At 55.1% G+C, this 24,148-nt stretch overlaps 11 protein-coding genes across 11 annotated transcripts; 5 read left to right on the top strand and 6 right to left on the bottom strand.

The window, feature by feature from the left end:
* Nucleotides 1–736: 736 nt before the first annotated feature.
* Nucleotides 737–2,033, top strand: AYL99_00692 (hypothetical protein; the record flags this gene model as incomplete). The annotated part of the gene is made up of 2 exons (XM_018832208.1): nucleotides 737–793; nucleotides 870–2,033. The coding sequence occupies 2 exons, from the start codon at nucleotides 737–739 to the stop codon at nucleotides 2,031–2,033; spliced, it is 1,221 nt and encodes a 406-aa protein (XP_018698087.1).
* Nucleotides 2,034–2,391: 358 nt separating this feature from the next.
* AYL99_00693 (hypothetical protein) lies at nucleotides 2,392–4,017 on the top strand (the record flags this gene model as incomplete). Its single annotated transcript, XM_018832209.1, has 2 exons — nucleotides 2,392–2,481; nucleotides 2,536–4,017. The coding sequence occupies 2 exons, from the start codon at nucleotides 2,392–2,394 to the stop codon at nucleotides 4,015–4,017; spliced, it is 1,572 nt and encodes a 523-aa protein (XP_018698088.1).
* An 866-nt stretch (nucleotides 4,018–4,883) lies between these two features.
* Nucleotides 4,884–6,924, bottom strand: AYL99_00694 (hypothetical protein; the record flags this gene model as incomplete). The annotated part of the gene is made up of 2 exons (XM_018832210.1): nucleotides 4,884–6,489; nucleotides 6,656–6,924. The coding sequence occupies 2 exons, from the start codon at nucleotides 6,922–6,924 to the stop codon at nucleotides 4,884–4,886; spliced, it is 1,875 nt and encodes a 624-aa protein (XP_018698089.1).
* A 798-nt stretch (nucleotides 6,925–7,722) lies between these two features.
* Nucleotides 7,723–8,748, top strand: AYL99_00695 (hypothetical protein; the record flags this gene model as incomplete). Its single annotated transcript, XM_018832211.1, has 1 exon — nucleotides 7,723–8,748. The coding sequence occupies one exon, from the start codon at nucleotides 7,723–7,725 to the stop codon at nucleotides 8,746–8,748; it is 1,026 nt and encodes a 341-aa protein (XP_018698090.1).
* Nucleotides 8,749–9,119: 371 nt separating this feature from the next.
* AYL99_00696 (hypothetical protein) lies at nucleotides 9,120–10,468 on the bottom strand (the record flags this gene model as incomplete). The annotated part of the gene is made up of 4 exons (XM_018832212.1): nucleotides 9,120–9,152; nucleotides 9,231–9,317; nucleotides 9,382–9,461; nucleotides 9,532–10,468. 4 exons carry the CDS (start codon nucleotides 10,466–10,468, stop codon nucleotides 9,120–9,122), a joined length of 1,137 nt encoding a protein of 378 aa, XP_018698091.1.
* A 663-nt stretch (nucleotides 10,469–11,131) lies between these two features.
* Nucleotides 11,132–12,007, bottom strand: AYL99_00697 (hypothetical protein; the record flags this gene model as incomplete). Its single annotated transcript, XM_018832213.1, has 3 exons — nucleotides 11,132–11,739; nucleotides 11,792–11,865; nucleotides 11,931–12,007. The coding sequence occupies 3 exons, from the start codon at nucleotides 12,005–12,007 to the stop codon at nucleotides 11,132–11,134; spliced, it is 759 nt and encodes a 252-aa protein (XP_018698092.1).
* Nucleotides 12,008–12,510: 503 nt separating this feature from the next.
* AYL99_00698 (hypothetical protein) lies at nucleotides 12,511–14,177 on the bottom strand (the record flags this gene model as incomplete). Its single annotated transcript, XM_018832214.1, has 3 exons — nucleotides 12,511–13,266; nucleotides 13,315–13,513; nucleotides 13,570–14,177. 3 exons carry the CDS (start codon nucleotides 14,175–14,177, stop codon nucleotides 12,511–12,513), a joined length of 1,563 nt encoding a protein of 520 aa, XP_018698093.1.
* A 1,625-nt stretch (nucleotides 14,178–15,802) lies between these two features.
* On the top strand, nucleotides 15,803–17,063 carry AYL99_00699 (hypothetical protein; the record flags this gene model as incomplete). The annotated part of the gene is made up of 6 exons (XM_018832215.1): nucleotides 15,803–16,086; nucleotides 16,145–16,310; nucleotides 16,396–16,486; nucleotides 16,542–16,594; nucleotides 16,651–16,770; nucleotides 16,818–17,063. 6 exons carry the CDS (start codon nucleotides 15,803–15,805, stop codon nucleotides 17,061–17,063), a joined length of 960 nt encoding a protein of 319 aa, XP_018698094.1.
* A 1,298-nt stretch (nucleotides 17,064–18,361) lies between these two features.
* On the top strand, nucleotides 18,362–19,459 carry AYL99_00700 (hypothetical protein; the record flags this gene model as incomplete). Its single annotated transcript, XM_018832216.1, has 1 exon — nucleotides 18,362–19,459. One exon carries the CDS (start codon nucleotides 18,362–18,364, stop codon nucleotides 19,457–19,459), a length of 1,098 nt encoding a protein of 365 aa, XP_018698095.1.
* A 421-nt stretch (nucleotides 19,460–19,880) lies between these two features.
* On the bottom strand, nucleotides 19,881–20,867 carry AYL99_00701 (hypothetical protein; the record flags this gene model as incomplete). The annotated part of the gene is made up of 1 exon (XM_018832217.1): nucleotides 19,881–20,867. One exon carries the CDS (start codon nucleotides 20,865–20,867, stop codon nucleotides 19,881–19,883), a length of 987 nt encoding a protein of 328 aa, XP_018698096.1.
* Nucleotides 20,868–21,690: 823 nt separating this feature from the next.
* Nucleotides 21,691–23,521, bottom strand: AYL99_00702 (hypothetical protein; the record flags this gene model as incomplete). Its single annotated transcript, XM_018832218.1, has 4 exons — nucleotides 21,691–21,702; nucleotides 21,756–21,973; nucleotides 22,022–23,427; nucleotides 23,484–23,521. 4 exons carry the CDS (start codon nucleotides 23,519–23,521, stop codon nucleotides 21,691–21,693), a joined length of 1,674 nt encoding a protein of 557 aa, XP_018698097.1.
* Nucleotides 23,522–24,148: the final 627 nt, after the last annotated feature.

Raw genomic sequence — 24,148 nt, forward strand, 5'->3', positions numbered from 1 at the left:
GGCTGCGTGCCATTATTATCTGATGATTGAGGCGGTGAGGAAGATGGTGGTGACAGCGATGAATATGGTTCAGAGTCAGAGGGAATGGTCAATTGGGATCCTGACAGATCTTGAGGAGGTGAAGGTGATTGATCATGACGAGAAGCCATGACGGAAAATGTGACACTTCGTCGTAGGAATGTGAAGAGAGGTGAAAGACCCGTCAAGAATGCCGCAGTTGGGTGTTCATTCTTCCTCAAAGGAGCGACATGAATTGAAAGAGGTCGAGGTCTGTGTAGATGATCCCTCTTCGGAGCTTGACAAAGGAGCTGAAATGCCGATATAGGGAATTCCAGCACGTTCAAGGTCAAGGAGTGGAAGCTTTCGGTAGAATTACTGTCGCTTCAAAGATGTTCCAGGCACGAGATTCGCGCCCCAACAAATCACGACCTGGCAGGGCTGCTTAAGTAATAACGAGCTGCGGCCAGACCGGCCCAATTAGGGGGCAGCCCGCGGCATGGTGCCCAGAGGTGGGAGGCAACCAAGTAGGCACCCTAGGCGACGCTTTTGTGTGACGTACTTTCTCAGCTGCCTCTCTCTCATTTGCACCTGTGATTCTCTTCAAATGTCACTCTTCAACTGTGTGGTATGAGACAGTAACAAGGCATCGATAAATTCTTACCACCGCTATACTCTGACATCAACCTTTCCTTCCATTCGGGACTTCTCCTTTCGACCTCCAAAACTCCTCACCAGCATGGCGAACCCTGACCCTGCAGAACAAAACACCTTGATTGCACAGTTTACTGCGATCGTGGGAACATCCTCTCGACAAGTTGAGTCTCAACGTTGATCGCCTGTGAATTTCATTTTGCTGACCACTCACACAGGCGCATCAGTTTCTTGCTGCGAACGACTGGGAATTGGAGGCTGCCGTGTCGAACTACTACGCCGCTCAAGAAGATCACACCGAGGACAATCCCGATGATTCAGACTACGCTGATGAAGAGGATCCAAGTTCCTCGCGTCAAGCCCAATCTCAATCCCCTCATCCCACCTATGGCGCAGGCCGGAGACTAGGAGAGGGGCCCTCAGATTCCCAGCCCACGCCTGCCGCTTCCGCCGCTTCAGGCTCTTCTCAGCCCAAAAACAACCAATCTTCCCAAAAGAAGTTTGCCACTTTGGGTGACTTCGCTTCAGGCGGTGCCAACGGTGACGATTCGGACGATGACGATAAACAAGATCTATTTGCTGGGGGCGAAAAGTCAGGTTTGGCTGTGCAGAATCCCGACGACTTGAGGAAGAGAATCTTGGAAAAGGCTCAGAAACGTGCTCCTCCACCAAAAGAGGCTGCTCCCAAAAAAACATTTTTTACTGGCTCGGCGCGCACTCTCGGAGGTGATGAGACACCCTCACGTGAGATCCCCGCTGCGCAGCAACCCCGTGCGAGAGCCGAGAGAGTGGAACGAGTGCTGCATTTCTGGCAGGACGGTTTCAGTATCGACGATGGGGATTTGTACAGATTTGACGATTCGAGGAACGCTGAGATCCTGAACTCCATTCGGCAAGGACGTGCGCCACTGAACATCATGAATGTCCAACCGGGCCAGGAAGTGGATGTGGAAATCAAGCAGCATGAAGAAAAATACGTCAAGCCGAAAAAGAAGTACAGACCATTCGAAGGCTCCGGCCAACGTCTCGGAAGCCCCACGCCTGGGGTGCCTTCGATGCCTGGAAGCTTCACCTCAGAGACCGCCACGGCACCAGCGCCCGCACCAGCCTCTGCAGCTCCTCCGACGCCGCAGGTGGATGAGTCGAGGCCAACCGTCGTATTGAAGATCAGTCTAGGCTCAGGTACGAAACTGATCACGCGCTTCAACACGACTCAGACGATGGGAGACGTGTATGACTTCGTTCGACGAGCCGAACGCGGCCCTAGGGACTTTGTTCTGCAAACCATCTTCCCCAGCAAAGATCTCAAAGACGAGTCACAAGTGCTCGGGGACATTCCAGACTTTAAGAGAGGAGGTGCTCTTGTTCAGCGATACATCTAAATCAAGGCGAGCATTGCATCAACTTGGCGTTGTGACAGGGGAAGGCCGAGCGGGCACGGCCAATGTTCGAGAGCTGGCGACGGTCTACTCCAGGATGAGAGTACGAAGATGAACATGGCCAGACCAAAAAAGGGCTCCTTATGATGGAGAGTTTAGAAATAGAAGACCACGTCTCAGCAACTTGTGCTATTCAAGGTCGATCTCCCGTTTTCTCTTACTGTCTGTAGGTGCGGAGGATTGGCAAATTCGGCGCACCTGCCCGACTGATCCACTGTAACTTTTTATGCTGCGTGCCCATCTGAAAGCTGTGACATGATCCTCCCACGCGCGATCCTTCCTGCAGCGCACCTTGTCCAGCATGTCAACATCCATGGGGTTGAGGTGGTCCGGTCGGGAGATTCGGAGGGTCCACAGCAAAGTGGTTGTCGGTGCCGGAAATGGACGACACGTATGGAGCTACTGACGAGTTTGTCAATCGACGTGAAAAGACTAACTGTTCCAGTTCTCCCATCACACCTTGAATTCTCGGTCAATCCGAAGACCAGACGCACACTCAAGTCGACTGAACTCGTCACAGCAAGTGCGATCGCTTTCCCTGTTTGGCTGGGGCTCCAGCAAGCCCTCCGGCGAGGTGGCACAGCCCTCTGCTCAATCGACTCCTCCGCCTGCAGTAGAGAGCACTGCGCAACCGACGATCGAATCAATACGAACAGTCAAGGCCTCACACTCCACCTCAGACGCTGCCGAACCAGACGCTCTGCAAAGCATCGAAAAATCGGTTCTGCAAACTCAAGAAAATACATCCGCAGCCACCGCGGCAGCAGCCAGTGACACACCGGACCTAGCCAGCGTCCCCGAAGGTATTGGATATTTGAAAGATGTCTGTGGCCTTGATTTCGGTACGGGTCCGACCGCTCTCATGGAGTTCTGTCTGGAACACATCCATGTCACCGGCGGATTGTCCTGGACGGCCTCGATCTTCGCCCTTGTGCTCCTCATCCGAGGTTCAATTCTTCCGTTTGCCATCTCGGCGTCCGACATGACTGCCAAATTCCAGGAAATCAGTCCCCTCATCAGACAAATACAAGCAAGGAGTCAAGAGGCGTTGGCCAACCATGATCGCACGGCGGTCTTGGAGGCACAGATGCAAATGAGAGAGCTCAGGAAGGATGCGAAGCTCTCTTTCACAAAGATGTTCCGGCCCATATTGTTTCAGATTCCCCTTGGTTATGGAGCGTGGAATCTTCTGAGGAACTGCTCCCATTTACCCGTGCCGGCGTTCGAAGCAGAACACTTTCTATGGTTAAGTAATATAGCCGTGACCGATCCAACCTATATCTTGCCTATAACCACGGCAGCACTGACGTGGGTCAACTTGGCCACGACTCAAAGATCGCAGGGCGGACAGTCTCAGCTTCCCGGGATGGGCGTGGTGCGAAACATCATTCCTCTCATTACAGGCGGCTTCCTCGCATTTCAACCCGCCTCTGTTCAGATCTATTTCCTGATCAACAGCTTCTTCACCCAGCTACAAGTTACGGCGCTGCAGAACGAATCTTTCCGACGGCTGCTGAAACTGACCCCGCTGCCGCACCACAGAGCCGCCTCGTCCGGGACCACCACTCCATATTCGCGGATGAACGTCCAGCCGACCGTGATCACCACCACTGCTCGAACCACTACTGCTGCTGCCGCTGAGCCAACCCCAGCTCCAGCTCCAGCAGCGGATCGCAGTATCATCGACAAAGGGGTCGATTCAGTGAAAAATATGGGGAAGAAGGCGTGGGAAAATGTGTCAGGCTCCTCCAAAGAGCAAATGGAAAAGAAAATGAAGGAGAAACAACTGGAGAAACAAAAAGAAGCTGCAGCAAAGTACGAGGCCCAGCGAAGGCAGGACCTGGAAATTCAGCGATCATACCGGAATTCCGTCGCGAAAGGACAAGTGCCTAGTCCAGGGACCCCAAAAGGAAGAGGCGAGAAATGAGAATGTTGTGGCTTTGACAGACAAGCTCCTGGGGATATCTGGAAACTCAACCACACTTGTCGTCCATTCGATAAAGTAAAAAAAGTCGCCAGTCTCGGTTTGTATCAGGTATTCCGCCACAACCGTCGCATTCTGGCACACCGCGATTTCAAGAGCTAGACTTGCCAGCAGCTCGAAAACAATCAGGGGCCAGCAGAAGTCTATGAACGAATAAAGTGACCACGGCAGACGAATGTACAGGAAGCCCGGGCAGGTGCACTTCATCCTCCACCATCCACTTTTGACATTTGTATTAGAACTTTTCACCGATTGGGGCGCCTCAGACTGGAAGGTCTCTGCTTAGATATCATGGAGCTGTCTTTCCGTCCAGGCGCGATGTACAATTTAACTCGGCCTCCGACTCCTGACCGAGATGTAGAGGGAATTGTTGGAAAGAAAGTCCTGTTTCGGGTCCATTTCGAAAGAGTCCTCCCCCCAACAGGACCGATCCACACAAATACATCCTCTTTGTGTACAACTTTATGAACCGCGGAGGGATGCGAGGTGAGGAAAGAAGGGATGGGATGGATATCTGGGGAGACATTACGGAGTACATACATAATACTGTGAATCCAAATAAAAAGTCTCTTCTCTTCTCTTCTGCTCTTCTTCCTCAAAGCCCCTTTTCAAATTTCAGCCTCGTCCGTCCTCACTCACATCTTGATATCATCCCTCCTTGTTCCACGGCACTGCCAGGTGTGTATGAGTATGAGTGGCGTATACTTTTTCTTCTTCTTCTTCTTCTTCTTCTTCTTCTTCTCCTCTGGTTTCTTCAACGTTGATTTTCTGTTTCTTTTCTTTTCTTTATTTTCTTTTTTTTTCTCTCCTCAATGCCCGTTCGCCACACCGTTCTTTGCCGCCCCCTGCTCGTGATAGAACGGCCGCGGCACGTTGTCGTAGTACGGGACGACGATCCAGTTCTTGTCGTCGGTCTTGCCGACCATGCTCTTGGTGACCTCGGTGACGGGGTCGCGGGAGACGATGCAGTTGAGGAGGGCGGGCCGCTTCTTGTCCGCCGTCGCCGCCAGGAGGGACCCGATGCCGTGGCGGATCTCGTCCAGCGACGCCTGCGCAATGGCCCCGCCGCAGTTGAACCCCTGCGCCACTAGGTCGTAGCGGCAGCTGGGCGACAGGCTGGACACGGCGCGCGTGGGGTCCTGGTCCGCGTACAGCAGGTCCTGGCCGGCCACCGACATGCCCCAGAAGTAGTTGTTGAAGACGACGGTGAGCACGTGCAGGTCGTGCCGCGCGTACGTGTCCAGCTCCTGGATGTGGAACCCGGCGCTGCCGTCGCCGTGCAGGTTGACCACCAGCCGGTCCGGGCACGCCAGCGCCGCCCCCAGCGAGTATCCCCAGCCGTTGCCCAGGAAGCCCAGGTAGCCCGTCGCCACCATGGCCGTGGCCGGCCGCGCCCGCTCGAGGTGCTCCATCGCCCACACGCCGGCCTCGCCTCCGTCCATGATCACGATCGCGTCCGGCGGCAGCGACTCCATCACCGTCTGCATTGCGAAGTACGGGTGGAGGCGGCCGTCGGGCCGCACGACCGCGTCGCCCGTGTACTGTGTCGGCATGGCCTTGGTCTCGTGGATGGCCTGGAGCCAAGCCTCGTGCTTGTTCTGACCGAGGTCATTTTGGGGTGTCTGGAGCTTGTCCAGCACCGCGCTGATGAGCTTGTTCGCGTCTGACACGATGCCGAGGTCCACGGCGTGCGACCTGCCGATCTCGCCGCCGTCCAGGTCGACCTGCACCAGCTTGCAGTCGGAGTTGGGGACGATGGCACCGGAGCGGCCCCCCAGCAAGAACCCCGTCCGCGCGCCCAGCAGCAGCACAAAGTCGGCCTGCTGGTGCTTGACGAAGCGCACCTTGGCCAGCACGCCGGAGCTGCCAGCCCGCAGCGGGTGGTCGAAGGGGAGGGCCGGGGTGTACTTCTGCGAGTAGAAGACGGGCGTGTGGGTGGCCTCGGCGAGCTGGAGCAGGGGGCTGGTCTTGGGGGAGTCGCGGTTCGTGGTGCGCGCGGCGCCGGTGCCGACGACGATGGCCGGCCGGCTGGCGCCCTTCCAGAGGGCGATCAGCTCGTCGACGGCGGCCGGGTCGGGGCCCGGGGACACGGCCGTGGGCCGCATGACGGAGCCAAAGCTCAGGGCGTTCATCCGCGGCGGGGGGAAGAGGATGTCGATGGGGAAGTCGAGCACGACGGGGCCTGGTTGGCCGGACATGGCCGTCTTGAACGCGTAGCTGACGATGCGCGGGATCTCCTCGACGGTGGTGACGCGGTGGGCGAACTTGGTGACGGGCTTGGCCAGCACCACCTGGTCGTGGAAGCCTTGGAGACTGTTCGTCTCGGCCTCGCGGAGCGGCGGTGATGACGTGACCATGAAGATGGGCGAGCGGTCGGCGAAGGCGGTGGCGAGGCCGGGGATCGAATTACAGAAGCTGTCGGACAACGACGAGTCACGGTCAGTATTCTTTTTTCCATTTTCCCTCGTTTCTTGGGTTGTTCAAAACATCCAGCGTCGTCGTCCCCATGTATATACTGAAGGTGCACAGAGAGAACCACACGAACAAACGGTGTATACAGGAAGGAGAGGTCCACACGTACCCGCTGTTCGCCGTCACAAAGCAGCATCCCACCTTGCCCGAGAGTTTGGCATATCCCTCGGCGGCCTGGACGGCGGTGGTCTCGTGGCGACTGTCGATGAGCCTGATCCCGGCCAGACGACAGCCGATCAGAAAGGCGTCGAGGTGGCCGCCGTGCAGGCCGAACGAGACCTCGACACCCAGCTGGGCCAGGCTCTGGGCCACCAGGTCGCCGCCGAGGAAGTCGCGCTTCTCGGGGATCTTCCACTTGAGTTCCTGGTCGGTGGGCATGGCGGGGGAGGGTTGTGATGGATAAGTAAGTATATATGGCGTGGTATAAGGAGATGGATAGTAGATAGTAGACCACTGCACCACCTGGCTATTGTTTGTATATGATATAAATGTATACGATACCTCAGAGTGTGCGGACCCTTCTTCCCCAGACCTACCTCTCGTCTGTCCTGGTTCTTATAGGCGTCTTATGCACAGCACAGTGACTGATGGCTCGATCACGGGAAGGGAGTGTGCCCTTATTCAGTGCGTACTCGAGTCTCCAGTTTCACGACTCGAGTCAATCCTGTTGACCACGATGCCCCGTGTCATGCCATTCCCCTTCTGCGGGGTCTGGGCTGGGCTGGGCTCCTGACTCGTTCAAAGCTGAATTGGGATCTGCCCAGGCCATCCCGTTGCACGCCCCAACCAGGCATTCCGAGGTTGGTGCTCGGGAACGAAGGGTGCTCGATGCGGGGTGGCTTGGTCCTCGATCAAGTCCAGTCACCAAAGTCCCACTAATCTGGTCGTCGCTAACGGGTGTTGTCACAGGCAGGGAGGATGAAAAGAGAGGAAAGGGAAAGGAGAGCAGGGCAGGTTCCTGACCATTTGTAAGTTCTGTCAAGTTGGCCGAGTCTGGGCAGGACTCAAATCCAACTACTCCGGGACAGAAAGATAGATGGAGACACCACAAGAGATCACTCGGTCGGTCCACTAATCAGAGTATAGCTGATCAGGGGGGAGAGAGAGAGAGACACACACACACACTCGGCATCAGCGTACGGCCTCGTCGTATACCGGGCAACCACCACAGCAATCATGGACACACCAACGCCACCGCCACCGCCACCCCCCATCATCCTCTTCACCTACGACATCTCGGTCTTCGGGCGCAAGATGGACTGGTACTTCGCCCTCAGCGGGCTCAAGTACTTCCACTGCATCGTGCTCAACCGGCTCCCCCGTCCCGTACTCGAACAGCTGGGCGTCCACTACCGGCGCATCCCCATCCTGGCCATCGGGCGGGACATCTACTGCGACACGCGCATCATCATCGACAAGCTGGAGGAGCTGTTCCCGGCGGCACGGATTTCGCCAAACAGTCCCTTCGAGAAAGGGCTGGCCCACCTGTTCGAGAACTGGCTCATCGACGGCGGCCCCTTCTGGCGCACGGCCGGCCTGATCCCGCCCACCGCCGAAGTCATGCACGACCCGGCCTGGCTGAAGGACCGGTCCAGCATGTCCGGCCGCTCCTTCGACATGGACACCCTCATGCATAACCGTCCCGAAGCCTTGGCCCACGCGCGCATGTACTTCCACCTGATGGAGCACGAGCTGCTGGCCGACGGCCGCCGGTACCTGCTCGACACGCCCGAGCCCACCCTCGCCGACATCCACGGCATCTGGACCTTCGACTGGACCCTGCAACCGCGCATGCACATGCTCGAGTACCTCGAGAAGGACGTCATTAGCGAGCAGCTGTTCCCCCGGACGTTTGCCTACGTCGACCGCTTCCGTAAGGCCATCGCTCGGAAGCAGGAACAGCACGGCATGCCCGAGGAGTTGTCGGACGCGGACACCATCCAGAAGATCCTCGCGTCGGATTTCTTCGAGCCGGAAGGGACCGTCGACCCGGCCGACCCCCTGAGATTGAAAAAGGGCCAGATGGTCGAGATTTTCCCCGTCGAGTCCGGCTTCACGCACCACGACAAGGGCGAGCTGGTCTCGATCGGCGTCAAGGAGGTGGTCATTGCGAGTAAACCCACCGTGGGCGAAGGACGGCTGAGACTGCATTTCCCCCGAGTCAACTTTCGGATCCAGCCCGTGGCGGATGCGAGATTATAGCCCTTTTGACTTGCGGGGACGTTTTTGTGAGTGTGCGTCTAGGTAGATGAGAGAGACGATCGAGTGGATGGTGGTGGGTGCATATATATACATCAACACAACCTAAGATACGGTAGGTGGCAGCCTACAAGGAGGTAAAGTCAGCTTCTTCAAATGGATGCAGTGTGCACAGAACGGCCTGGCAGCTGTCGGAACAGATATACTCATTGCACAAAACATGCTGTGCGGTCGGCACGATATTTGTTTTTACACATAGATCCATTCCCTTTCCTCTCCCCCCCCCGTTCCAGCCTGCTCTGTTGGTACACTCGGGTAGGTCTCCTCGCAGTAGACATGCATGCCACTATCGCCCTCGGAAAACACACAACATTTTACCATGCGGTGTACCCTCCATCAATAACGAGCTGGAAGAAAGAAAGAAAAAACCAATCAGTCAGTAGGGGAACGCAAAGCTGCTGCTGCACAACTCCATCATCACTCACATTTGAACCGGTCATGAATGAACTCGCGTCGCTCAGACAAAACAATGCAGCTCCCCTGTATTCGGCGGGGGTCGATATGCGTCCCAGCTGGAGAATCAACGTCAGTAAAGGGCCAGCAACAGAGGGGGATGGAGGGCCTGTATAATCTTACCATGTTCTCCTTCTCCCACAGCGCCTTCAACTTGGGATCGTCCTCGAAGTTCTTCCGCACCATCGGAGTCATGATGTTGCCTGCCATATAAAGAGAGGTGATCGATTAGATGGAAAAGAAAGAAGCACGCGAGATTAGGCCACCACCTACCGGGACACAGAGCATTGACGCGGATGGGCTTCCCGTTGACAATCTTCCCCCACTCCATCGCCAGTGACCGGGCCAGCTGGCACACGGCGGCCTTGGACGAGTTGTACACGGACGAGGTGAAGCCCTTGTTGGCGACCATGCCGCTCATGGACGCCACGAGCAAGATCGACCCGCTGCAGTCGTGCTTGATCATCTGGCGCGCACAGCTGACGGCCGAGCAGAAGACGCCCTTGTAGTTGATGTTCATCATCTCCTCGATCTGCTCCGGCGTGTAGTCCAGCGCCGGCGTCACGTTCTGCACCCCCGCCGCCGCGATCAGCCCGTCCAGCCGCCCGTGGTGCGTGGCAATCTCCTCGATCACCCGGTCCAGGTTACCCGCCTCGCGCACGTCCACCTTGTCGTACTTCAGCGAGCCCCCGTATCTGGGCCCCAGGCGCTCCTGGACCGTAAAGAATTCCTTGTCGGGCTGTGGTAGTCGGTCGAGACAGTATACTACAGGAGGCCACCCCCAACCAATGTCAATGGCGAGTGTCGGCATAAATGAATGGGTAAGCATATACTGACCTTGTCCTCCGGCTTCGATCAGGGCTTCCGACAAGACCAACCCCAGTCCCCGCGCCCCGCCCGTAACCACAAACACTTTGCCTTCTAGGTCAAACTCGCGAAAGCGGAAGGGCGTCCGCTCGGGATCCGGTAGTTTCTCCTTGATGGAAGGGGTGTCGGAGCCGGCATCTTTGCCAGCCTGTTTAGACGACGGACCACCAGAGGTATTCGCGGCTGCATGTACAAAGCGACTTCGTGAGAACGGTCGGCTCCGCTGACTAGCGAACGGTGCCAGTGCTCGTCGAGATTTGCTATAGTATCGTGATATCGAACCTGCACCGGATGTAAAGCTGCGAAATGCCACAGGGTGGCTAACAGAAGAGATGAACGACATGGTGGATAGTATTGGCACGCGAGGCTTTCACGGGCAGGATGCAAAAGTGCTATGACCGATAATCCCATTTATGGTGCGTGGTGCGCGACAATAAGTTCGTGTTACCCGGATGAGGATCGCCAACGCTCCAAAAACCGTCTATCATCTTACAGGTTTTCGTAGACGAAGTGACGTTAGACGGCAAACGAAGGGCGGGGTTCATACGCAACATACCCACAGACGGCGTGGCAGTGGTGGAAACTCTGTCCTTCTTCTTCTTGTACTGGGTCGCAACGAGCTGCTGCGTGCGACTCAAACATCATACACAACCGAACAGCATCCGGGGCCCATCGAAAGGGAAAAAAAAAAGCATTGCAAATTGTTCTGACGTTTGTTTGGTATAACCTTTGATATCATTCCCCAGTTTTAATACTGGACCGCCCAGATCTGATGCGCGGCAGGGCCTAGCGACTGCCGGGGTTCTCTCGGAAGCGCCTATTAGGTGGTTTTATCGCTGGCCTCTCAATACCTGAATGGCCGGAAGAGATCTCTGGTCGAGGATGAGTTCATGTCCGATGGAGTTGCCCTGACGTGGGTGTCGCTGATAAGCTACCCGGATCGCCCTTCGGCCTGTTCCACTCATCAGGGAATCATTGGGCCGTTGCGGTGAGGCTCTACGGCACCCTAGGCGGATGCGTGTTCCTGCGTCAGGACCTTGGTCACCCGAATACAGTAGCCGGCTCCGAGGGCGGTCAGGATATGCCACCATCCGTGCAGTTCCAGGACGAAAGCAAAAGGGATCCCCAGCTGCTTCCTGGTCTCCCGGAGAGCGCCACAATAAGCACTGTCAATCACCCACACAACAAATCCCATGAGGAAGCACAGGCCCCCAACCCGGAATTGCCTGGTCCAGTATTGCTTCTTCTCGCCGGCGAACCTCGTTCGGATCAGGTACAACACTCGGGGCCAGATGGCGGTGACCAGGGCGATGAAGGTGACGTTATGCAGCCACAGCTGATGGAGTGCGTAGTGGTAGGCACTGATGACGCCCAGCACCGCGGTCAAGATGGAACCGAATGCCAGCTTCGCCGGTTTCGACCAGCCCAGGGTGTACAGTTCGTAGACGAGGGCTGCACAGACCCAGAACATGGACAGGTCGTCGCAGACCTGAGTCTCATATTTCAAGGTCAGATGGAAGACCAGCGAGGAAACTCCAACAAAAAAGAGGGCGAGGTTGGAGGGTTGGGTGAACAAGCTCTCGCCAGGCAGCAGTGTTCGGAATGCCCAGTAGACTGCAACCCCGTTAGTGAGCTGAATCTCCCTCTTTCTCCCCGGTTGGCGCACCGTATGCAAGATTGGTGAAGCTGTTGACGAACTCGGCAACGTAAAGAGTGACGGCGTAGTCTTCTTCACAAAAGCTGTGAGGGAGCTCCGTCAGTCACCCATGAAACGACTCACGTTTGACACTTCTCGAGAGACTCACTTGGCAACAGAAGTAGGAGGGCCCCAATATCCCAAGTGCGCCTTGTGATCGCCGGCGAAATTGCGCTCGAGGCCCATGATGTGATGAAGCTCTGGTGTCTCTAATTGTCTAAGTCAAGGTGTTGAGTCGTGAACGTCTTCTCATAAAAACAGAAAAGAGGGAACCGTGTCAATTTCTAGAAAGGAACAAGCGACACGCGTCAGCCAGCAGCGTGCAATCAGTGTCTTATCCGCCAACGCCACGTATGTATACACAGAAAAGATAGACGTCTATGCCATTCGGAAAAGAGAAGATAAATTAGTTATATAGAGGGAAGTTCTAGACCTTCACACCATTCGTTCGCCCCGAGCGCGGAGCTCCAGAACTAATTAGCTTCACTCGTATCTCGTATCTCGGGTGCGCCGTATCAAACAGGCCGGCTAAACACCACGACGATTGTATAGCTCCTGATGTTATGTTTAAGCGACATCGCCTGAGGCCATCCTCATCTCACTGAAGCGTACAACGTTGCCTGGTTGGAGCTTTTCTTGTCGGCTTTGATGCTGTCTCACGCTCTGTCGGAATATACAATCCGTTAGAGCTACTTGAGCATGACCCGCAAACCCTTGGAATCGACCGGTGGGAAGGGAGAAAAATAGTCGTGCTCAATCTCAATATCCTTCCTCGTCGTCTCAAAGAGTTCAGCATCGAACTCATGGAAGAAACCTGCAATCGTCAGGTAAAGATTCATCATGGCAAGCTCCTTGCCGATGCAGCTCCTGCCTCCACGCCCGAATGGCACAAAGTACTTCTCGAGCCTTTTCAGCTCTTCGCCCTGCACGAGCCAACGTTCCGGTTTGAACGACAAGGGCTCGGGATACACTTTCTCAAAAGTATGATTGCTGCGGATGTTCATGCTGACGACAGTCCCGGGCGGCAGCACATACGAACCGTAGGTATATGCCTGTCGAGGATTCACTCTCGCGAGTCGGCCCGACACGCTGCATGCAATTCGCAACCCTTCATTGATAACAGCAGTGAGGTAAGGCAGCCGCTGCAGTGTGCTGTAGTCGCTCATGGGGTCTCCTTTGCCCTTGGTCGCCTCAACCGCACTGGCCAACTCTTCCTTGAGGCGGCGAAGCTTGTCCGGGTTGGCAAGAACATGAAAGGTAATTGTCTCCAGGGTATTTCCTGTAGTCTCGCTGCCAGCGCCAACGAGTGTGCGGGCTTCTTGCGTTATCCTGTCCACGGTCTTGTCGCTCTCTGGAATGGCATCCGAGTTGATGATGCCATCAAGGACTGACTTGTCACTACGTTTCTCCGCATGGACAGCATCGGTCGCCTGTCGTGCCAAATCCTGTAAACGGTCAGTTCCCCATCCAGAAACAACCGGACATCACCATACTGTCTGGAAGTCAAAAGCCATGACGCCTCCTTCCGTCGAGGTCGCTGCGACAAGCCATCTCGGCATCCGCATAAAGATAGGGATGATGATGGGAATGTGACGGTGCCACGCAGCAATGTGCGAGATGACACGTGCCTGGCGGTTGTAGTCATCGGCAAAGTCAATTGAATCAAGCAGGTTGAAGGCTTTCGGCATGCAGCTGTGCAGTGTCAGGATGGTATTCTTGAACAACCTCCAATCTCTAAAAAGACTCACTAATTGGTGACAGAGTCGGCGGCAAGGCAACGATAGGCATTGGAAAGATTGACAGGCTTTCCCTCGTCACGCATATTCTTCAGACGTTGGCACAGCTTGGACACTTTTTCCCGCGACGATGATTCTAGGTTGGAGATGGCTGAGGTTGCAAAGAACCGGCTCATGGCTTTTCGCCTGGCACGGTGGAGGTCGACATTGGCCGTCCCAAAGCCAGCATCTTTCGACGCAATAAAAGCATAGTACCAGGGGTCCTTGTCCAGACGACTGGTCACGTTGTAAAATTCGTCGAAAAAGTCCGGATCATGTATATGGACCTCGTTCGGTCCTATCCGTACAATGGGTCCTGCAAAATAGTTGGTCGCCGCAGCAGAACTTCGGTGAGGTTGCATACCATATTGTTTGTGGAGTTCTTCGATCTTGAATACAAATTTTCCTCCCTGGATACAGTCATAATAGAAATCGTAAAAGCGAGAGATGGCTGCCGCTTTCGGCCCAGGAACCTTCGCAAGGGGATGAAAGAACAAGCGATAGATAACCAGAGTCGCAAAGCCACCCAAGCCGGCCAATGCCAATAGGATTGCAAGACTGGGGTACGAAATGACAGCCATATTTGTTTTGGGCCGTGGGATTATCCGTCGCTAGACTTGCACTTCTGATAGCATATCAAGTATGAAGGACAAACAGAATTTCCTGGTGAGGAGGTTTAAAATTGTTCACATGGAGACGCCAGCATGTATGGACGGAGTGGTTCACATTTTGGGTGATAGCGTGTGTTTTGGAGACGCTCTAGCTGTCGTTTTCGAGACAGAAGGACGCATGAAGCGAGCTGCCTATCTGGGAGGTCTAGGCCGGAAGACAGGGTTGCTCTGCAGATTCTCGCTTAAGGACCGGGGGTGGGCAGCCTGTGGTCAAGGCACGGTGAAGGGCCGCAGTAGTAGTCATAATAGCGGGCTGCGAGCATCCCAACAAGGATGGTCCTTAGATCGGTTTGCCAGCTGTTGATAGAGAAGGACAGACAGGCCACGCTTCAACATGTTGAGCCTGCTTAGATGTCCTGCTCAAAGAACATTATTCCAGGGCTCCAAACTATCTTCTCATCAGCAATTGCAGCAATTGACAATGGGCATGCAACTCACTCGGTGAGGTTTCTACCAGGAGGGGATAGATATCTGGCGTAGGCATCTCGGAGGGGTAGGGTGCCGATCTCAATTCGTTGGTGTCGTGGTGGTGGTGGTGGTGGTGGAGGAGGTGGAGGTGGGAGTACCGAGTAGAAGTATTGTATGTAGCTGCCTGCGATGATTGCCTTGACGCAGGCATCTACATGTACTTACTGTAACATCTGCACTAGGCTTGTGTCCACCAACCAACCAACCATCCACCACTGCACCAACCACCAACTATCATCCACCACACTCTCTCACAACGACTGTATGCCCCGCCGTCCACCAGCTCGGAAATCAAAAGTCACTGGTAGCGGCCGTTACTCTACGAGGTATTCGGTACTCACACGAGCTGCATATTCCCGCCCCAGGGCGGGTCCTCCCAAGCGCACTTCCTGCGCACCAGCAATTCCTGCCGAGTAGGCCCCTCTCAGTTGTCCGCTGTGCAGTGAGATGCATCCTTTTTACTGGTTTGTCCACCTCTTTTCCGGAAATTCAACTCGTTAACGGGTGGGACGACAACAGCCATGTGCACCACCAGGAACTACTGCAGCCATGGCGCTCCTACGCAGGACAGACGAACCGATTCGATTCGACCATCTACACAGATATTTAAAAAAAACACAAGAGCCATTGAGCCACGCGATTTCCCCACTAGGTGGAGGGTTAGACAAACCCCGGTCAAGGTGCCTGGCTTTTGCAATCACACCCACAATGACGCTCGTAACGGCGAACATCGGGGGCAGCGACCCATGGCTGATGGATGCTTACGAGCTATGGTGTTAAACTGCTTGCCCATCACAATTGAACAGGTTTTCCATTCGCCCAGCGCCGCCGCTTATCCGTCGCCCATGTTTTGGTGGACCCGCCATGCCCCGATGCGCAGAAAACCGCTTAGGATCTAGGCTCGCAATTATTCTTGCAGGCTGAGATACCTAGCCCAAGTCTGATAAACTCTTCTGCTGTGGTTTTCTCTTCCACTTGCTCTCTCGGCCGCTCCCTGACGAGGCGGCAGCAATATGAACCAGAGTCTCTTGGAGCCTCCAACCACGGCCCGCTGAAGACCCGTCTCCATGGCGGCTGACGGTGACAACGATTCTGCTTATGCTGAAAGCATCGGCGCCTACTCCGAAAATACTGCTGCGACTTCGAGCGCCTTTGACTTTCAGTACGAAAATGGCCGCCGTTACCATTCCTACAAGGCTGGGCAATACTTCGCTCCCAATGACGAGCAGGAGCAGGAACGACTCGACCTCCTTCATCACGTTCAATCCATGGTCCTTGGGGGAGAGCTCTTTAAAGCACCGATTGGCACTCCCCAACGCGTTCTCGACATAGGCACCGGCACTGGAATTTGGTCTGCTTGGCCTGGAACCCCAGAAATGCTTTTTTCCACGGCTGATTTTTCACCCCAGGGCGATCCAGTTCGCCGACAATTTCCCCATGACAGAGGTTGCCGCCACAGATTTATCCCCGATCCAGCCGACTTGGATCCCGCCGAATCTGCAATTCCTCATAGATGACTGCGAGGTAGAGTGGGCGTTTCAGCGCCAGTTTGACTTTATCCGCCTAGGACACATGGTAGGCCGATTTGATGTTTCCGCGTCTTGTCGGAGCAAGCAATCATTGACGCTCCCAACCGGACCTGACTGGCTTAATCTTATAGGGCGGCAGTATAGCGGACTGGGGGAAGCTGTTTCAGCAGTGCATGGAAAATCTCAAACCCGGGGGTTGGGTGGAAGTCATCGACTTTGAAGGTAGGGAATCCCGTGCCGTACGGAGCGGAACAAGACTATTGACCTTTGGGTGTAGCATGGGGCAGCACGGATGACGACAGTCTTCCAGAAGATTCATACTGGCATACGGTATGACTTTCAAACAATGGTTCTTGGTGCAGTATCCAGGTCTGATTCTGTCTCAGTGGCAAACCGAACTCACCAACGCGGCCGAGAAGTTCGGTCGCATCATGAACATCAGTCCACAGATCAAAGGTCTCGTGGACCGGGCAGGATTCCAAGACGTGGTCCATGAAGTCCACAAGGTAAGACAGCCGCTTTTGTCGTGGAGAGTCCTAATGTAACTCTCAAGGTTCCGCTGTCGCCATGGCCCGAAGATCCTCATCAGAGAGAGCTGGGCGAGAATATGAATGAGATCATGACCGAAGCCATGCAGGCTTACAGTCTGGCACTGTTCACCCGGGTCCTGGGATGGGAGCCTGCAGAGGTCGAGGTTCTCCTGGCCGGGGCGAGGAAAGACCTGAACAACCCTAATTATCATTTGTACACTCGATTACATATCGTGTATGGGAGGAAGCCGTCAGTGCCGGCGCCTTAGGCGGGTATCAAAAGTTTTTGGGACGGGCCAGGGAGGCAAAGTGTGTGTTGGCAGGAATCAACGATGGTGGATGCGGAGGGGCCCTTGTAACCGCATCCATGGGACTGGGACTGGGACTGGGACACGACGGGTATTGTTGACATGCCTTCTATACTATCTTTTCCGCCATGTAAATGGGTAAGTTTGATGGGACGTTCCAAGTGTTCGACCATAAAATCACATACATACTGTATAATTCTATACTGTGTCTACAGTATGTCCACAAGGATGCATATCTTTTTCTTCCTGTAATTGATTGATCAGCACCATACTTTTCTCCTTTTCTGCCTCTCCGTATCCGTCCGTTTCTTTTCTTCCTCTCTCTCTCTCTCTCTCGATGTAACCCCATCAAGTTCGTTCGTGGTCGTCTCTGCCATTATTTCCAGGGCCAAGAAGGTGTGCCAAGGGATGGCACGGAGGTAACGGGAGAAAGACAGCCTGCCTGTCGTCACTAGCTCCATCTGCACCACCAACCCAAGTCCCATGGAACATACGGTAGGTTATGGCAAGCCCGGTATGAAATGCTAAACTCCGGACGTCCCCCCTGGTGCCGCCGAGCCAAGGTGCCCGTGCCCCAGCACGGATTGGTAATTCATACCGTTCATACCTATTATTACGTATTATGTATGTACGTATCAATATGAGCATTGTGGGTGATCGACTTGGTGTGGATCCGGCGTTAAGAAAGGGGGAGGAGTTTCTATTATGTGTGACGGACCAGTCGAGGCCCATAGAATCAGGCTACTGTAGCTAGCTATCTGTTTCTGTATACGAGGTTACATACACAGGTAATTAGGGAGGTAGGGAGGTGTTGTTATCTGCCCCGCCCAGGTATCTGGGCATCGTAGGAATGGTGGGTATGGTAGGGATGGAGGAAGCAAGCCCCTTGAGAGAGCAAACCCTTGAGTTACTAATTATTAATCAAGTGCTTGTCGCTGCTCTGTTGAGGGTCAGAGTAAGGGTTGTACTATGTGTATATCTAAAGCAGGAAGGGTGGGGGTGGTCGTCTATGCAAAGTATGACATATACGTGCCTTGTATACATACCATACGTAGTGTACATATATTCGTGTATATACATCCCCCTCCCCCCTTTCTCCTGCAGGTTCTGTCTGTCTCTCTGTCTCATCACCTGGACCGACTGGGCTTTGCATACTCTCCTCTCCTCACCTCTCTTCTATACTCCTGGTACTACTATACTACTCGGTGCTCTAGGAATTGTGACGGAGTAATTATATATTCCTTCCTCGGTTCGAACCGATGGCCTCTCAACAAGAACAACAAGCACTCCCGCCCCGGACGAAATCCATCCTGGTGCTGGGCGCCGGCGAACTGGGCCTGGCCATGCTCCACGCCATCCTCGCACACCCGCGCTTCTCGCCCGCCACCACAACGCGCCTGACCCTCCTGATCCGGCCGCGGAGCCTGGCGCACCCGACGCCGGCACAACAGGCGCTGCAGGCCGAGCTGCGCTCCCGCGGCGTCGATATCATCGCGGGCGACATCGAGGCGTCGTCGCAGGCGGCGCTGGCCGCGCTGTTCGCGCCGTTCACGGCCGTGATCCACGCCGGCGGCATGACCCTGCCGCGGGGCACCGTGACCAAAGTCACCCGGGCGGTCCTCGAGGCCCGCGTCCCGTACTACGTCCCCTGGCAGTACGGCGTGGACTACGATGTCATCGGCCGCGAGGGCGGGCAGGGCATGTTCAGCGAGCAGATCGACGTGCGGGAGCTGCTGAGGGGCCAGGAGACGACGACGACGGACTGGGTGATTGTCAGCTGCGGCATCTTCATGAGTTTCCTGTTCGAGGACTTCTGGGGCGTGGTGAAGAGGCTGCCCTCTCCACCGGCCTCGTCATCGGCGATTGAAGGAAACAGAGCAGCAGCGGCAGCAGCAGGACGGGAAAAGATCCAAATCACGGCGCTCAACTCGTGGGACGACCTGATCACCACCACCACGGCTGCGGACATTGGGAAATGCACGGCGGAGCTCCTCTTCACGCCGGACGCGCCCGTCAACACGCCCGTCTATATCGCCGGCGACACGCTGACGTACCGCGAATTGGCGGACACGATCGAGCGCGCCGTGGCCGATGTGGACGTGGGCGTGGACTCGGAGGTCGTCCGCCAGGTGTGGCCGCTGGGCCACCTGCGCGCCGAGAGCGAGGCGGACCCCGGCGACATGATCAAGCGGTACCGCGTCGTCTTCGCCGAGGGGAAAGGGCTGAGCTGGCCCAAGGGGGAGGAGCGCACGTGGAGTGCACGGCAGGGTTTCAAGATGGTCGGGGTCGACGAGTACGTCAGGAGCACGTTCTTGCCGTCTCTTGGGGGCGGTCGTAGTCATGGTGAGATGAGATGATAGGATGAGATGGGATGATAGGATGGGATGGGATGGCGTTCGAGTGATGAGATGTGTAGTGCAGACGACCAAGGTGGTGACAGTGGGAGAGAGAGAGAGAGTTGTCTAGATACGGAGAGTGCATAGGGCGTCAGGCAACGAACGCTGTATATTGTCCTCAGACATACAGTGGATGGACGAACATGGCGCACAGAATACGTACCGCTTGTTGAAGAAGCGACTATTTACAGCCAACAGAAGAGGAAAGGAGAGGAACATGTGGCCAAAAGAAAATCATTTCTGATTTGTGTCATATGACACACTGTTGCTGCTGTCTTAAAACACAGAGCCAGTCAGGCTATCTACGCCCGAAGGCTGAAAAAACCCATCGCCCTGACCACGCACACGCGCCCACCCTCCCTCCATCCAGCCGGATGCGCCCTTAGTTGCGCAGGCCCTCGACGCCGCCGCGTCGCCGAACCCCCCGGTCGACGAGCGCCTCCTCCGGGCGGCTGACCACGACCGTCGACCCGGGGAACCGCTGAGAGCGAGTTCTCGGGCGATCGATCGTGTCGGTGCTGCTCAGAGTCGGCGTCGCGACCGGGTCCCGGCTGAGGAGGCCGACCTTGCTGTCATCAAACCCACTCATCTGCGATCGGATCCAGTCGTTGTGGTCTTGTCGGAACCAGCGGGCCCGCTCCTCCAGGCGGTCGGCCCGCTGGCGCTCTCGGCGACGGATTCTCAGCCAGTATCCGATAAAGACGGCGACGGCGATGAGGATCAACCCCAAGATCGGTGTCATGATTGCCGCAATCTTCTGGGCGCGGCTGAGCGACTTGCGCTTGCCGGCCGTGCTGCCGGTGGTGTTTGATGTAGCTGTAGGAAGGGGACTCGAGACAGCAGAAGTGTTCATGCCAAGATCTCCTGTGGTCTTGCTTGCGGAGAGGTGACTGTTGCCGCCAGTATGGTCGGCGCTTGGAGATGCAGGCAGAGGAGAAACCGTGATCGTCGTTACAGGGACGGCTGGAGAGACAGAAGATGACGAGATCGAAGGTGAAGAAGTAGTGGCGCTGCTGCTCTGCAAGATCGAGGTGGTACTGACACTGGTGGCTGTAATAGTGACGGTTTCGAATGGGGGCGTAAACTCTGGAGGAAGGACCGAGGTTGGCATGATAAATGTGGACAGAGTCAAAGGTAAGCCGGGCGGAGTCAGGGTTGGTGGAGGTGCGGCAGTGAAGAGAGTCAGAGTCCTGGTGGGCAGAGTGGCGAAGAAGTCATCGCTGTTGCTGCTGGTTTTGGTTGTCGGGACCGACTCGTTCATGTTGGGGACGATGCCAACACCATGGAATGGTGTTGGCATCGCGGCCTCGATGCCGCAGCCACACAAGACTGCCACCAGAAGCGCCATGATCAAGGTTGAGGATCTCATGGTTGCTATCGGGAGTAAGTGGATGAGTCTTTCCTTGAAGTGAAGTTCCTGCGACGAAGCTGTCAACTGCCGCTCTCACACAGAGGTGAAGGAGAGGGATGAGACTCACTGTTTTGGTACGTTGTCTTTGCTGAGGCTTGGACACGACTCAAACTTTCCTGGATCTTGGGACTCGCTCACGGACCAGGTGTTTTGCTGGTGAAGTGACACAGTGTCGAGTCGAGCTGAGTTGATGAGAAGTTGAAGATCGGGGAGAGGATGGCCAGAGAAAGTCTGAGTTGGGGTTGAGGTCAGTAACTTGGTACCACAGTGGTCTTCACACGCGAATGAGATGAGATTGTTCAGTGACTTCTCAGAAGACAAACTCTGAAAGACGTGACAGATTGCTGGACTGAGCGGAAGCGGCGGAGGGCAGGGTCAGACACGTACCGGCCTTGTTGTTACAGAGTGCTGGAGTGATGGTGAGGTTCTTTGATTCACTTCTCGTGGTGATGAAACCTGAGTTGTGAAGAGAATTCAAAAGAAGGTCAAACAAAACTCGACCCAAAGCAGAAGGCGCCGGCAGAAAAAGGCATGCTAACGCGGGCGACGGGCAGAAAATCCATCGCCGACGACATCATACCTCTGAGCACGCCGAGACGACGCCGAGAGATATGATGTCGTCGGCGAGGATGCCCGTCGCCGGGGGCGTTATATATATAACGTGGTTTGGTGGATGATACACAACGGGGGAAAGAAAGAGTTTGTGTCCAGCAGATGCAAAAGCAGATATTTAAGGGACGCTAAGAAATGGCGTCGCCAAGCGGCAGGACATCAATATTGTCTAGAATACATACTAGAACGCTGTCAGTCTCAGGATGGCATGTTTGGCGAAAGGCTCCAACTCACAGGGATGAACAAATACGGGACTTGTCTCTCATACTCCTCCCATGCCTTGCCGTACTTCTTCCGGCATTTCTGGATGTCTCGTGCGGCCCGGTGGATGATCATGGCCGTGAAGAAGAGAGGATAGAACCATGGGAAGGGCGAGCTGTATCCCGTCACTGCTCCCCATGAAAGGGCAAAAAAGAGGTCACAGGTGTAGTGGATCTTCCTCGCATAGCCGTCTGTGAGAGCGTCAGTCAAGCAACTATGGTCCACCACAGACAACTTACACCAGCCATCGGCAAGAATGGTTCCTCCATGCTCCGACTTGATGACTTTGGGGTTCTCAACTGTCTGCCAGGGTAGCTGTGGAAAGGCTTTTCGGGTAAAGGCACCGCCCGACTCCTTTGACCGGAAGCGGTTCTTCTGGCTGTTTGTGGTGTCCCAAACCCAATACACAAACAAGTATGCCACATACAAAGCAGCAAGCGCATATTTGTTCCACACATAGGTGCTTGGGGCGTGGTTGGCCAGGTAGATGGTGCAGTGGCAGTAGGTCAGGGGCACGCCGGCCAGGTTCCAGAAGATCAGCATAAACCCCCATTTTTCGTAGTACATGTCCCAGGTGGGTACAATGAGTTCTTCGCCCTTGCTGCACGCGTTCGCGTAGAGAAAATGCGCCATGACCAAGAATCCGACCTCGCCGGAGACGTACCCATACAGCTCATACTGTCGGGCAGCGGTGCCCAGCGTGATCAAGAAAAGGATGTACCATGGCAAGCGAACCTCAAAGAACATCTTGAAGTCCAGAATTCCAAACATGCGGGGGTTGAGCTCTGCACCCATGAAGAAATCGTACATCAGATACCCCGTCATCCGGTGCTGCTTGCCTCGATAAATGGCCGAAGCGTATGCGATGACTGCCACGGCGAAGCCGGAAATAATAGCCACCGACATGATCGGGCCAAACTCGTCAATGATGGTGTAGAGCTTGAAGAGGCCCGAGAAATGAAGCCCCAGAGCCACGATGATGGTCGCCCACCAGGACCACATGCCGCTACAATAGTAGTCCAGCCTGCGTCCGTTCTCATGGGGCAAGGGCTTGCCTTTGGTCCAGATCCCGGGCATCAAGCAATAACAAGCGCTCTCGAAGATGCAGAAGGTCCAGTAAATGGCCCAGGCTTTTGTTGACGGCCATGCGCCATAGTAGGCCATGCGGAAGAGATTGTAGAGGAATTCTTTGGGAGACTCGCCGTCTCTGGGAGTCGGGAATTTGCCGTCGTAGTACGTGGCACCAATCCACATGTAGTACATCAGCAACGGAAAGCCAACCATCATGGCAGTCACTCCCCATGGTCCTCCAAATTCGAAATGTCCTGAGGTATCGACTCGGGGGTCCATTCCCGGTCGCCATCCGTCCACTACTCGCTCCGCGGAGGCCTTCTCTTGACTTTCTGTCTTGATGTGTCCATTTGCCGTCGGTTTGATATGTCCATTGGCATGCCCGTTCATGGTTTCCGGTTCGACGCTGTCGACGCGTCGCTTCGCAAAGGCCATCGTGTCCTTGTCCTTGTCCTCGTGCTGAGCAATGATGGGAACGTGCACGCCCTGCTCCTCGACGACGGCCAGCGATTTACGCGACCGACGCTTCGCATACACCCCAGGGGTTTCGACATAGTCCGGCCGCACTGTTTTTCTGTGGTGTATTAGTACCGAGACGCCGCCAACGGTTTCTGTTTTGGTGGCCCGTACCTGGGTGTTTTACCCGCCTGTGTGCGGGTGACTGTCATATTCAAAGGAGTGTGTGTGTGCACAAGAATAATGTTCACAAAAAGAAAGAGCGACTGGATGCGACAAAAGACGGCGGTATGATAGCAGTAAGTGGTACGAGGCGGAAGGGGGAAGGATTTTAGGCCATTTTGCCATTGAGCTTTGCGTTTGCGCCTCCGCACACAATCAAATCAACATGCTTCCCCTTCCGTCCAATCCAACCACGTGTCGAACAATATTATTGTCACAGTACCGAGTAAAGTGCCAAAGTCCAAGACCATGACTACGGGGAGGCAATATTTATGGACTACGACTGCTTGATTCTTGTCTCGTTTGACGTGGCTGACTTGATTGAATGCAGCTATGTACCGTGACTATTTATTTATTTGTCTGGTAGCTCTTCGTGTCCATATACAGACAGTATACAGAGTGCACGGAGTGCATTTGAAGAGATTCGCTCAAAAACAAGAATCACCAACCATGGTTCTCGAAAGTCGAAAATCCAAAAAGGCAACAACAACATGCCTGTGCCTGCTTGCCATGCTATTGGGAAAGGAACGAAGGGGGTGGCGTATATGTGTAGGAGATAGATTTCAAAAACGAGTCGTTCTTCGTCACATTTGTTTCCTTGTTTCCCAATGCTCTCT

The sequence above is a fragment of the Fonsecaea erecta genome, assembly GCF_001651985.1.
Source record: "Fonsecaea erecta strain CBS 125763 chromosome Unknown Scaff1, whole genome shotgun sequence".
In the NCBI taxonomy this organism is placed as follows: domain Eukaryota; kingdom Fungi; phylum Ascomycota; class Eurotiomycetes; order Chaetothyriales; family Herpotrichiellaceae; genus Fonsecaea; species Fonsecaea erecta.